Here is a 13,141-nt window from a genome sequence, read left to right on the forward strand (position 1 = left end):
TTTCCTGAGTTCTTAGCAGCTGGGACAGTAAGAACTAGTTAGTGCTTTTATGGCTTTCACTTTGCAAGTTCGGGAGGAAGCCAAGAAAAAATCAGGGGTGGAGGACAAACTTGGCCCAGAAATTGCCATGCTAATGGAGCTCTGAAGTTAAATGTGGGGTGGGCCACAGGGAACTAACTGTGCTCCTCGAATGAGAAGTGACCAGGCATCCCTCACTTAGAGAGTGCCCTCGGGTCCTGCGAAGGCTGCTGCGCTAGTAAGGCAGGAAGGAGCCTGGGCACCGGCTGACGACAGAAGGTCTTTTGCTCTGAGTCACTGTCCCCCTCTCAGTGGGGCTTTGCTCCTACTGGTGTGACCTCTACCTTCTCTGGGTAGATCTTAGCATGTCCTGTCTAAGGCACTTTGCAAATGGAGCTCCTTTTATTTTTATTTTTTTAATTTACTTTTGGCTGCATCGTGTCTTCGTTGCTGCACGCGGCCTGTCTCTAGTTGTGGCGAGGCAGGGCGGGGGCTGCTCTTGGTTGTGGTGCGTGGGCGTCTCATTTTGGTGGCTTCTCTTGTTGTGGAGCACGGGCTCTAGGCGCGCGGGCTTCAGTAGTTGTGGCACAGGGGCTTAGCTGCTCCGCGGCATGTGGGATCTAACCGGACCAGGGCTTGAACCCGTGTCCCCTGCATTGGCAGGCGGATTCTTAACCACTGCGCCACCAGGGAAGTCCCTAGAGCTCCTTTTAAATTAACATATTAAAGATGAACCCAGTTGGCCAAAGACGCTTAAGATTTTAGCAATAAATTGTAGCTGATTTAATTCTCCGTTTTAATGAGGTGGTGGTGATTTATTAAATAATAGGTACCAGGTGCTTTCGTGTGGGTCTGTGGATGCCAGAGTTCAAGAGCTTTATAGTAAGAAAAAAACGTTCAAGTGTTCCTCAACTCTTTGAAGTGAAAGATTGGGGAGGCGTTCATGAATTGTCATGAATTAGGTTTTACTGTCTTAAGAGGCATTATGGCTTCAATGGAAAGGAGGCACGAGGTTTGCTTTTCCACGGCAGGCCAGATAAAGTAGTGTGTGACGGGGCATCTGAGCTGTGAGTCACACTCCCACTCTTGTCCATTTGATGACGTCTAAGTACCATTCTGTCTTGTAACCAGACAGCTGCTGCGTGTTGTTCTCTAAACCATCCATTACATTGTTTGGGTTATTTTGATAACTTCTAGTGTAATGTTCTCAACGAAAACGATCAATAAACAAATCTACAACAGGAATAGAAAAGAGTTTTATCTGAGCCAAACGGAGGACTACAGCCCAGAGAAGCCTGCTTCCCAGATTAGTCTCAGGAACTGCTCCCAAGAAGCATGGCATCCGGCACAGCTTTATGTCTTGTCAAAACAAAGAACGTTAAACAAGTCAGGAATACATTGCTTCAAAGTTTCAAAACAGACCAGCACGTACACAGCGAGTCAGTGTGGCCTTGGCACCTGGGAAAGGGAGTCTTAGCATTGAAGGAGCGCCAGCATGGGCGTGCCAGGAACAGAAGCATTTAATCTTTTTTTAACATGGACATTCTTTACTTGTGGTCAGTGCGCCCTTTTCTTTAATAATTAATGCAAATGTACAGTGTATGTTGCTAGGCCACAAACAGGCTGTTTAAGTTAGCATAAAATTCAAGTTAACTCATGTATAAGCCAGAATGACTTCCCCAGACCTCACTAAGTTAGCGTTTCTTTTATCAATGTGTGCCTAATACAGATTAAAAAAATAAAAATAAACAACACCTAACTTCCCCGAGCTGGGTTAATATTGTCTTAATTTGGAAGCAGAGAACAAACCCTGCCCCCTTTTAGGGTCCCAGCAGGTCTGGCTCTCTTCTGTCCTCTTCCAGATGCTGAGCCTTTCCAGCTGCTGTCTCTGGGCTGGAGGTAGTGCCAGTGGGGAGTGTGGCCCCAGCTGGCTGATGGGGGAAGGGAGGGGAGTTGGGGGTGGTCCATGGACTACTCTCGACCAGCCATTGAACCTGGAAGGGACCTTTCTCCTGAGGACATAGCAAGAGAGACATGCAACGAGCAGTTGACTCTCAATGCAGCTGCCTGGATGGGGTTGGGACATCTGTAATGCCCAGGCCTGGTATCGTGTCCCGGGAGGGAGGACACACCTCCAGGGCCCCAAGGGGTTGCCAGGGTGTGTGGGGAGGAGGTCTTCTATCCCACTTGTTACGCAGTAGGTTACATCTCTTATTGGCACTTGTGCTCTACCTACTGGGTCTCTGATTGCTGCCCTTCTTAGAGTCTCCTTTAACAGCTCTGAGGGTGTCTTAATAGAGAACAGCTCTTCCTGTGAATGGAAGGGTCGGTCAGAGGCTCATTTTATTATTCAGTCAGGTCGGAAGAAAGTGTGTCAGCGAAAGCAGCGAAGGCATGGCTGGCTGACTTGTTAACAGTTTGATGGTTATTAATAACGCCCACGAGCTTTAGCTTCGGCACAGCTATACGTGCATGTAAAGCATGCCTGCATGTGTTTTGCAGGGGTGTGTGTGTGTGTGTGTGTGTGTGTGTGTGTGTGTGTGTGTGCGTGCGCGTGCAAGTACGTTTCAGGGAAAGATGGATACGGATGTGGAAATGGATGAGTATGGAAAGATCAGTGTCGCACTGCAGCTTCCAAAACGGTCTTTGTTTTTCTTATATTTAATAATAGACTACTGATTTTAAAGTTTTTTATCAATTTACTTGCTGCCCGTCTTAGAAAGTTCTGGCCCCTTGTATATGGCAATTTCCCGAAATAAGCCACATGAAAATATTGTTGCAACATGAAGTAAATATTTCTGAATATCACAGTTTGAGGATTTCTACACACATGGTTTTTTTTTAATGTTTGTGTGAACTACATTTTGCCCCCAAATTGCAGTCTGTGTGTACACGTGTGTGTGTGTGTGTCTGTAATGTGTGTACCTCCTGTCCTGTGGTATGACATGCCAGCATACTGGCGAATGTCCAGTGTGTGTTTGCCGTTGATGCCTTGTGTCAGGAATTGCAGCGGGGACAGGCGCAGGCAAACATGTGGATTGAATTCCTTACTGAAGGAGGTTATGGAGACCTGGGTGTAGTCCTGTTTGGGGAGAAGATGTTAATTGGAACCGTTGGCTCATTTTTCTTTCTTTCTCCCCTAGACAAGCAGATGCCCCGTGTGCAGAGGACAGTCCAGGAGCGCAGCGGGACCCCCAGGTCTCTGAACCAGCTGGCTCCCGGGAAGCTCCCGAGTTGCCCCTGGAGGGCCGTGGCCGGGCGGGGACCCTTCCTTGCGATTACAGATACCCGGAGGAGCGCGCGCCTGCGGACCGGGCTGCCGCCCCGCACGCCCGGGGGCAGGACCCCCGGCCCCTGAGCGCCGCCCCGCTCTCCCGGAGGCCTGCCCCGCAGCGGCCGCCGCCGCCCAGGCGTGAGCCCAGGCCCTTGGCGGGCGCACCTGCGGCTGCTCTCCTGGGCGCGCCCGGCAGGCCCCGCCCCCTGGCCCCGGAGGTGTGCTCGTGCTCGGACCGCCCGGCCCTCGCCCGCAGCAGCCCCGGCGCCTCGGCGGAGAAGCTGAGCGCCGCCCGGCCCGCGGCAGATGGCCCGCGGGCTGCGGGGGAGCCGGCCGGCCAGCATGTAGACGAGCGCGCAGCCTGGCCCCGGCGGGAGGCGCCGCTCCTTTCCAAGTTCCGGCCCCTACAGACCTCCGCCATGGAGACCTCGCGCTCCCCGTCGCCTCAGTTCGCGCCCCAGAAGCTGACGGACAAACCCCCGCTGCTCGTCCAGGATGATAATTCCACCAGGTACTGTCTCTGGACGGCGGCCTGAGGCCTTCTTTCCCTCTCCCGGCCCCCTCCCACCGTGGGAGGCTTTCAGTGCTCCTTTCCTGGGTGGTGAACCACTGCGGCCTTGCTCCCGGCTCCCCGTCCTGGAGTTTAAGTGGGTCCTGGGGACTGACATGGGGGAGAACCCACCACTCGAGTGGTCAGCTGGATTGTTAACTTGCTGGGGGTTTTCCTGCCCCACAGGGGGTGGGGGGGGGTTAAAGGAGGGAGTAGACCGTCCCCTGGTCCTGTTCCCAAGCCTGACAGGTTGATAGCTGCGTTACCTACAGGCTTCTGCACAGCGGGGCTGGTTTTCCCAGCTGAGTTGTTTGTAATCAGAGTCAAGTTTAACCTAAGCATGAGACCTTCAAGCAAAATCGGTGTTTTTCATAATGTCCAGTATTTCCACATTCCTTTTTTTCTAGTTCTTTAAGGCTGAGGTGGTGTATACCTTTTATTAAAGCAGAGGAAAACTAGATCAGTCCCATGGTGCTGTTCTCAGAGTTACCGGCATGGGATTGTCTGTTGTGCCCACTGAGCCACTGGTGAATGCTGTCAGGCAGGGAGCAGTCAAGAACTGAGCAATAGAAGGGGGGGAATTTTCTTCTCATTCTCTAGAGCACTCAGCCAGGGCTGGGGGTGGGGGGCATTGCGGCCCCCAGGGGACACTGGGCCGTGTCTGCAGACGTTTTGGGCGTCACAGCTGCTGGGCGTGGAGCTTGTTCCTTGGCTCCTGGCATCTGGTGGGTGGAGGCCAGCGGTGCCGCTTAGCATCCTACAGTGCCCAGGACGGCCCCCTAGCAAAGAAGTCGCTGGCCCCGCATGTCAGTACTGTCTGATATAGTAGCTAGCAGTCGCACGTGGCCATAGCGATATAAGTTAATGAGAATGAAAGGAAACCCGTTGCTCAGTTGCGGCCTCTGGGGCTAGTGGCTACCACCCTGGACAGCCCAGATTATGGCTGTTTTCATCATCATGGAAAGTTCTGCTAGATCTCCCCGCTGTAGAGTCTTGAACTTTTTTTTTTTTTTCTTTAAAACCCTTAAGATAACTTGGCAGAGAGGAAACAGTACTGATAGCGTCCTGGGTCTCCATGCATGGCATGGCCAAATGCAGCTGCACCTGCGGGCCGGCACTGCTGTGCATTGTTCAGAACGCAGGTGTCACTTGGAGATCCTTTCTGTTGGCAGTGTTGTTCAGCCCTGAAAGGGAGAAGCGATGAACTACTTCGTGTGTTGGTACCGCTGTAGGTAAGGTGACCGGGCCCCTCGGTTCTCGGGAGCTGGTTTGGGCACAGCGGGCTCCATGGCTTTGCGGAGAAACAGGGCCACGTGTTTGCTCAGTGCTCACGACATCTGTAGACTTCAGGAGGTGGGGAGTGGTTTTCATTTTTTCTTGTCCCGAGCGAGTGTGGGTTTTCTCATCCTGTCTTTTGTGTGAGAGGGATTTCAACCACCAGTGGCAGTACTTGTTGACGATACTGAGTGCCGGTGTCTTCAGGCATCCACTCTGTTCGCATCCAGTGTGTCATTTGGGACAGCGAAGGTTGTCTCGAAGGTTGTCTCGTCCCTTGCTGTGCCAGCCCTCGTAGAGCGCCCAATTCCGGTCAGCGTGCAGAGCTAACTCGGTATGTGTCCCCTCAGGGAGCACAGTGCAGCAGACGGTAGCCACGCCACCCGCGAAGTTCCTACCGAGGAAGTGGCTCATAATGGACTGAGTCTGGTGTCCCTGTCCCCAGAGCGGGTGTTACCGGTTAGCGTGGGCCTCAGAGAGTGGCATGCCCTTGGCATACACTGCGAACCTGAGGCCGGCGCTCCACACGGGTGCTGGCCGGCTCCGTATCCACCATCAACCACCAACGGGCAGCGAGTGCAACACACCGGCCAAGGCCTCCCAAGCTGCCTGGCGTTTGGGCGCAGCTCAGAGACTCTTTTCTTGTCTGCACATGTGCTGACTGATTTCTTGAGCACTACCCGCCCCCCTCATCTCCCTCCGCGTTCATCTCTCCCTCCCTCCAGTTACCTCTGCTGGGGAACCAGCCAGGGTGCAGAGCAGCTCCTGTGTCCCTGAGACACGCCTTCCCGAATTCAGCAGGCGGGTCCAGAGCCCTCCCTTGTGCCAGGCCGCGGCAGGGATGCAGCGAGGAAGAAAGTGCAGCCTTCCCACCCTGTGGGGAATTTCAGAGTAGTCATTCGCTCCGAATAAAAATGCATCAACTCCTGTCCTAAAACCAGGAAGCTTACTATTAAAAAACATCTAAAATTTTGAGGGTTTTGCTGGTTTACAACAACATGGAGACAATGCTCAGCAGCATGGGTGAGTGGAAATGAGAGATTTCATTGCTCCCAGCAGTGTTCCCAGGAGATTTCCTGGAGCCGGTTTCTGGGTTTGGGAGCGTGTGTGAGCATAGAGCTGGGGGGCTGCTTCGGGGTCGTTCGGACAGTCTTGTGGTCACCTCGGGCATCTCGTGGCTGGAGAATCTCCTTGTGGGAGTTGTGGTTTATCAGACCCAGGGTGGCATGTGGGCTGAGGGCTCCCTCGGGACTGGGTGTGTGAGCACAGCGGGTTGGACTGCTTGCTGTCGGGGGCTGGGCCCCTGTGGGCGGCGGGCCGCTCACCTGGACGGAGCCCGCGCTCTGGGAGGAGCCGCTGCATGGAGAGGGGGCCGGGCCTGGCACAGCCCGCATCCTCCATCCCTCCTGGTCCGGCTTACCATGAGGAGCGGATGCGGTCTGGCTGCGGTAAGGTCTTGCCCACTGTGTTTTGTCTTCACTTCTTAAATGTGAAAGTCTGCCCGGCTTTCAAGAGGAGAGATAATTTCTGCTTAGAAATGACCAGAAAGAGATGCTTTGTTGGAAAGTATAGGACAACCTGCGGAGGATTTGTTTTTGTTTTTACCTCTTGTCTTCCTTCGCTGGAAATGAAGTTTCCCCACGAATCGGGGCCGGGGGAGATGCAAATACAGGCTGACTTTAAGTCCCTAACAGGTGTTGAGGGTCTCTACGCATGGAATGCAAGGAATGGAATGAAGAGGGGTTCTTCTTTGTGTGTCCTTGCTTCGATAAGATGCCAGAATTTTCCTTCGGAAGTTCAGCATGTCTCAGCAGTGTTATCCACAGAGTGACAGCCTTTTGAAATTTATTCACTAAGGAGGCATGACAGGGACTATATATGACCACCTAGATTAATAAACAAATACCTCTGCTCTCAATGGTTTCTGCTGGAGGAGAGAAGAAAATAAAGTTATTTCATTGTAGCCTGCGTGCCCCACCCTTAGGAACAAGGAAAGAACCGTGATGTGTTGTGCCATGCCCCTTGCGCACCATAAGATTACGTCCGTTCGGATCATAGAAATGGTTTTACGGTGAGTTAGGAACAAGTCGGGGTTTTGGCTGTATGATTTTGGCCTGTCTTTTGCCTTCCTTCCTGGCTACCAGCAGATGGCTCTCTTTCTCCAATTTGTCCTTCAAGGGTATTTGAAATGGATTTGTGTCCCAGCGGCCCTGGTCCGAGGGATCCCCCGGCACCAGCCGGCTTTCGGGTGGCCCCTGACGAAGCCCCATTGCCTCGACCAGGCCGTTCCTTTCCGTTTTCTCTTCCCTGTGGCTGCTCGAGGTGCCTCCCCCGCTTTCACCGACACACTTTTTTTTTTTTTAAAAAAAGGACGCCTGCATGAGTCATTTCCAAGGTAGCACGGGAGCAGCGTGTCCCATGTTTGCTGCTGGTTTCTTATCTGTCTGGTATGAAATGCCGCGTGGAGGGCAGCTCGAAGTGTGGGGCAGTGGAAGGCAGGTGGGGTGAGACGCAGGGCGCACGAGGGTCCAAGGACGCTTCCAACCGCGACCAGGAGCGGGCGGCGCTCAGCATCTGCTCAGAACACGGCTGCTTTTTCTAAAGGAGTCCTCCGGCCACCGCGAGGACCACGCAGGCACCCAGCTGTGCAAGATGCTGGCTGACGCACCGACGCTAATTCTGTGACACACGCCTGTCTGTCGCAGGGCTCCCTTGCAAAAGAAAATCTCACTGAGCAGGCTTCTTACCGTTGGCTCTGCCATTGACCTAAAAACAAATGAGCATCACACTGCCCTTCCATCTGTCAGTAAGCCCACGGATGTGCCTTCAGGCGTGCAGGTGACCGTTGGAAAACGGAAAAACACCTACATGCCCAGGAAGCTTAGGAGATCAAGGTAGGGGTGGCAGGCACTCCTCAACCTGGTCTCCCCATCCTGGGACGTGTGACCATGGAGGCTTCTCCCCTGGGTCCCCTGCAGGCCTTTGAGTCAGGCTTCCCCGGCTGTAAGGGGATGCGGAAACCAGCCGATTTCTCATCCAATTTCTAATTCTGGTCTGTGCCTGGGCGTACAGCGTGTCTTTAGCAGACGGCCCTTCTCTTCTCGTTGCAGAATCGAGCGGGTGATGGACAACAACACCACGGTGAAGATGGTGCCCATCAAGATCGTGCACTCGGAAAGCCAGCCCGAGAAGGAGAGCCGCCAGGGCCTGGCCCGCGTCCCGGAGCCACCCGTGCTGCCCAGTGGGCTCGAGCGGGACCAGATCAAGACGCTTAGCACGTCCGAGCAGTCCTACTCCCGCTTCTGCCTGTACAGCCGCCAGGGCGCCGAGCCCCAGCCCCCTGGCACGCCGGTGCCCACGGCCAAGGACAGCCGGGCCTCCACGCCCACGCTCAGCTACGTGAAGGCCAAAGGGAGGACTGCCGAAGACCTCAAGTCGGAGGAGCTGGCCCGCGAGATCGCGGGCAAGGATAAGTCCCTGGCGGATATCCTGGACCCCAGTGTGAAGATCAAAACCACCATGGACCTTATGGAGGGCATCTTCCCCAAAGACGAGCAGCTCTTGGAAGCAGCTCAGCAGCGGAGGAAGCCGCTCCCCAAGATCCCCTCCCCCAGAACCACGGACGAGAAGTGAGTAGACGCTGCCCCGGGTTCTGCCCCCTGGCTGGGTGTGGGTTTCCCCGGTGCCTCTTAGGCTTACAAGGGCGAGGGAGTGTATCTGTTTGTCTGTTTTTGTGACTCCTCTTTGGGGACAGATTTCCATAAGTGCTTATTAGCACTCCGGGGCTCTTTTGTCACCCTCCCGAAATTAAAAGCCCATTCTGGGGATGATGACGTCAGGTCCTGGCGAAGATGTGAAAATACACGTTTCCGGAGGTGCCCACGGGGCGGCTTCTCACGAGGCGGTGGTTCTCAGCTGAAGGCTGTTGTCTCCCGCCACGGGACAGTTGGCAATGTCGGGATACACTTCCGGTTGTCCCCACTGGGAGAGGTGCCCCCGGCATCTAGTGGGTGGCGACAAGGGATGCTGCTTGCTGCTCTACAATGCACGGGACCACTCCCCATCAAAGAATGGTCCGGCCCCAAGTGTCACTAGTACGGAAGTTGAGAAACTTGTCACAAGAGGAGTGAAAGTTGAGTCGACTTCTTAGTAGACGTGTTTTTGAAAGAGGCTTTCTGTTGTTGCTTATTTAACTGAGGGAGTGAACTTGCTGCAGTAGGTTTTGTAAAGAGCGCTTTCCAGCCCCTGTCCTTTAGTCCACCTGCCCACAAAGGTGAATCTGCTCACATCTCTCCTGTTTCTGTACACGGTGTCCATAAGCATCGTTGACTGACAGTAGGCGGCAGTACCAGGCAGATAGGAAGTCGTGCCGTAGCGAGAGGCGGCAAATGCGGCTGCCGGTAGAAAGGTGCCCGGTGACCTTGGGGCGTGCGGCCACGCCTACGGATAGCGGCAGACCTCTCCACATAGGCCTCAGGCTCCCAGCGGGTACCATCTGCACGCTCCTGCCTCCGGGGCGGGGCTTTGAGCACCATTTGGCGGGGGGTGTTTTACTTCTGACCTCACAACCTACTCCTTCCCCACTCTTGCTGTCTCATCTCTCTAGCTGGTGCCTCTCTGTCAGCACCACCATTTGCCGGTCACAGCCCAGGCTGTGGGACTCGCGGGCACGTCTGTGTGTGTGCTCAGAGCTAACGGGTGTTCTGACGTCTTGTTACCTAGGAAGGAGGAGCTGAGTGTGCCGGCGGCCGTGTCCCTGGCCACCAACTCCACCTACTACAGCACATCGGCCCCCAAGGCGGAGCTGCTGATTAAGATGAAAGACCTGCAGGACCAGCAAGAAGCTGGACCCGAAGAGGATTCAGGGAGCGACGCTGACCACGACCTGTCGGTGAAGAAGGTAGGGAAGCCGCAGTTCCAAGTGAGAACCGCGCCGGCAGGCCGGCCGGGGGCGGCGCCCGCCTCCACCCCGACCCTGGGCCCTGCGCCAAGCGCCATTGGTGTCGGGCCTCCATGTGGGACGCTGACATTTGGGCCTGTGTATTAAGCCCTTTGTGGGTGAGTCTTCTGTTCTAAAATTGGGCCCCTCTGCCAGGGTCTCTTTGCCATCTCTTTGTAATGAGATCCAGTGTCAAATGAGCTAGGTGGCCACCAGTCTCTCTCATTTTAAGGTCAACTGATATGTCTCTTCTACCCCAGTTAAATCCAGAGGACTTAATTGTATGACTTTCCGCAAGGCACATGTCCTCTTTGACTATCCATTTCAAATATCTGTAATCCAATGATGTTAATTAAATTCAACAGTATATTGTGAAGTGCGTTGTTAACCGAAAAGCATCATTTGTTCAACTCCAAAAACTCACCCAGGCACTTGGGGATACAGCAGTAGACAAAACAGACGGGAGTCAGTCCTTATTTCCCTGAAGGCACTTTGTGTGCTCACAGAGGAGATGGACAGCCAACATAAAAACAAATATAAAAAAACAAACAGGGCCCCGTGGGCCAACCCCTGCCCCCCACCTGCTCTTGTAAATAAAGTTTTACTGCGACACGGCCACATTCATTTATTTACATATGGCCTGTGGTAGCTTTCACACTACACCAGCAGTGTTGGGTAGTTGCAACAGTGGCTGTGTGGCCCCTGAAGTCTAAAATATTTACTGTTTGGCCGTTTATAGAAAAAGTTTGCCAACCCTTAATGGAATAGGTCGGGTGGTCAGAAAACGAAAACAGCGTGAAGGAATAGAGAGAGGTAAAGGAGTATGATTGTAGAGAAGGCTCTGATGAGCTGATGATGAACAGAGACCTGGAGTGATGTGAGGGAATGTCTGGTTGAGGGGCTGGGGGAGTGGGGTTTGGGCAGCAAGTGCAAAGGCCCTGGGGTGGGAGTTTTGTGACATGTTGGGAAAGCAGCAGAGACCAATGGCTGGAGCTGTGTGGACAAGGAAGGGGGAGGATTAGAGAGGAGGTCAGAGGTGAAATAGCATGTAACCATGAGGTCACGGTAGGGACCAAAATGATTGCTATCAGTGCCGATGTCTTCACTACCGTACGAGCTTCAAATCTTCATGGCATGTCAACAGGCCAGACTTGTGACATCTAGGTGTGATTACTTGTTTCTTTTTTTGGGAAGGACTTAGCATAAAGGGAGAAAAGAATTGCCCAAGGCAGTCAGTTTCAGACGATAGCATGTGCTGTTGGTTTATTCCAGGGGCTTTGAGCATGTGTACTCAGCACCAGGAGAAAGAGAGGAGGGAACCAGCATTTGGTGCATTTTTCCGTACACTTAGCATCTTGGAAGGGGCTTTCATAAAAAGTACCAATTTGTTTTGACAAGACCCTTGCAAAGGATGATGTTTAATACCTCCTCGTATTGTTAGTTGTTAAAAAATGCCATTGATTGGTTTCAAATATGACAAGCCCGTTCCAGAAGAAATACCCTGATCCTTGTGTAAAAGAAAATGACTTTCAATTTAGGAAGTGACAGCCTTGGTCCTGGGATTTGAGAGGCCCTGTGTCTGGCACAGGGTACCATTTGCTTTCTTCTGGTTGTGTTTTCCACGTTCTTTGCCGCGGTCCAGCCTCGGCAGTGCAGGGATAACCCGAAGGGAGGACAGAGTCGGCGATTAAAGAAGATCCACTCACACCAGAGTCAGATGAGATGCTTGCCTTTTTTTTTTTATTGCCATGCAAAATAGCCCTTTTTATATTTTGTTTAACTCTTATTACACCATTGATTTTTCAACAAATTCTCATGGTTACATTAATGATTATCTAATCATATAACACAATATTATGAATGCTTTCTTTTTTCAGCCTTCTCATAACAATGGTTGCTCAATGTCCCCCTGCGGTTTTCTTTTCTCAAAACGTCTGGCAGAACTTTCGTTCTTTGTTTCAGGTCTTGTGGTTACAGTGAGCTAATACAATCTTAAAACACACAGACTGTTCCGTCCTTGAGCATTCAAAGGGCCTAACTATTTTCCTGGTGTAGTTCTAGATTCTTATCTAATAAAAAATTACCACTAGTTCACATAAAACTTTCTATATTCTAGCAAGGCATAAGCAATTTCTATCAAGTAACTTCTTTTATGCATAAATCTTAGGTTGCTTAGGAGGACATTCAACTTTTATATATATGTTGCTTTCATGCAAAACATACTGGCAAAATATAAGTTGCCCTTTCCAAGCATTAATATCCATCTTCTCTTTCAATGTGGGCTGTTTCAATCTAAACATTCCCATGCTTGATCCTCTTTCCCATCGTGGAGGACGGGGAGTAGGTAATGGTGGGGGAGTTAAGGGGCCTTTTTGTCCCCCTGATGCTTCATCCCAAGGGGTTTTACTAAATTTCCATCGGGAATTACCATCTCCCAGGGACTCTACATGCCTTCCCCTAGGTTTTAATCCTCCGTCACCACATGCGAACAAACAAAGTACACAGATCAAATAAATGTCAAACCCTTTAGTAATATTCATTATAATTCTATAAAGGCTGAGCTTCATCCGTAGACAACAGCTGTGCTGGTTCCCTTGGCTGTGCTCAAGGGATACTTGTCACATCCGGATGGCTCTCAGCAGTTCTTAAAAATAATGAATTTAAAAAAACAAAGTATTGGGCTTCCCTGGTGGCGCAGTGCTTGAGAGTCCGCCTGCCGATGCAGGAGACGCGGGTTCGTGCCCCGTTTCGGGAAGATCCCACATGCCGCGGAGCGGCTGGGCCCGTGAGCCATGGCCACTGAGCCTGCGCGTCCGGAGCCTGTGCTCCGCAAATGGGAGAGGCCACAACAGTGAGAGGCCCGCATAACGCAAGGAAAAAAAAAAACAAAAAAAAAACAAAAAACAAAGTATTGTTATTTCTCATACACCTAGAAAAAATACCCAGTTTGGACAGTTTTAATTCCGTCCACACCCTAGATGCAAAGAACTGTGTTCTTTGCAGTATGCCTTTGTCTCTCACGATATACTGAATTTGGGAAGCAGCAGCCTTGGTCCCGCTCCTTTCATCTGCCTGGTGCCTCTTC

General features: G+C 52.2%; 1 protein-coding gene across 1 annotated transcript in view; it reads left to right on the forward strand.

Annotated features, from left to right (window-relative positions):
- The window catches only part of SHROOM2 (shroom family member 2), a 143,422-nt gene that overhangs the window by 124,646 nt on the left and 5,635 nt on the right, over positions 1–13,141 (forward strand). Inside the window, exons 6-8 of the mRNA XM_007469192.1 lie at positions 3,162–3,803; positions 8,228–8,746; positions 9,840–10,017. Of these exons, the coding sequence (XP_007469254.1) occupies positions 3,162–3,803; positions 8,228–8,746; positions 9,840–10,017 (1,339 nt within the window). The remainder of the gene's footprint in view (positions 1–3,161; positions 3,804–8,227; positions 8,747–9,839; positions 10,018–13,141) is intronic.

The sequence above is a fragment of the Lipotes vexillifer genome, unplaced genomic scaffold, assembly GCF_000442215.2.
Source record: "Lipotes vexillifer unplaced genomic scaffold, Lipotes_vexillifer_v1.1 scaffold411, whole genome shotgun sequence".
Lineage (NCBI taxonomy): Eukaryota > Metazoa > Chordata > Mammalia > Artiodactyla > Lipotidae > Lipotes > Lipotes vexillifer.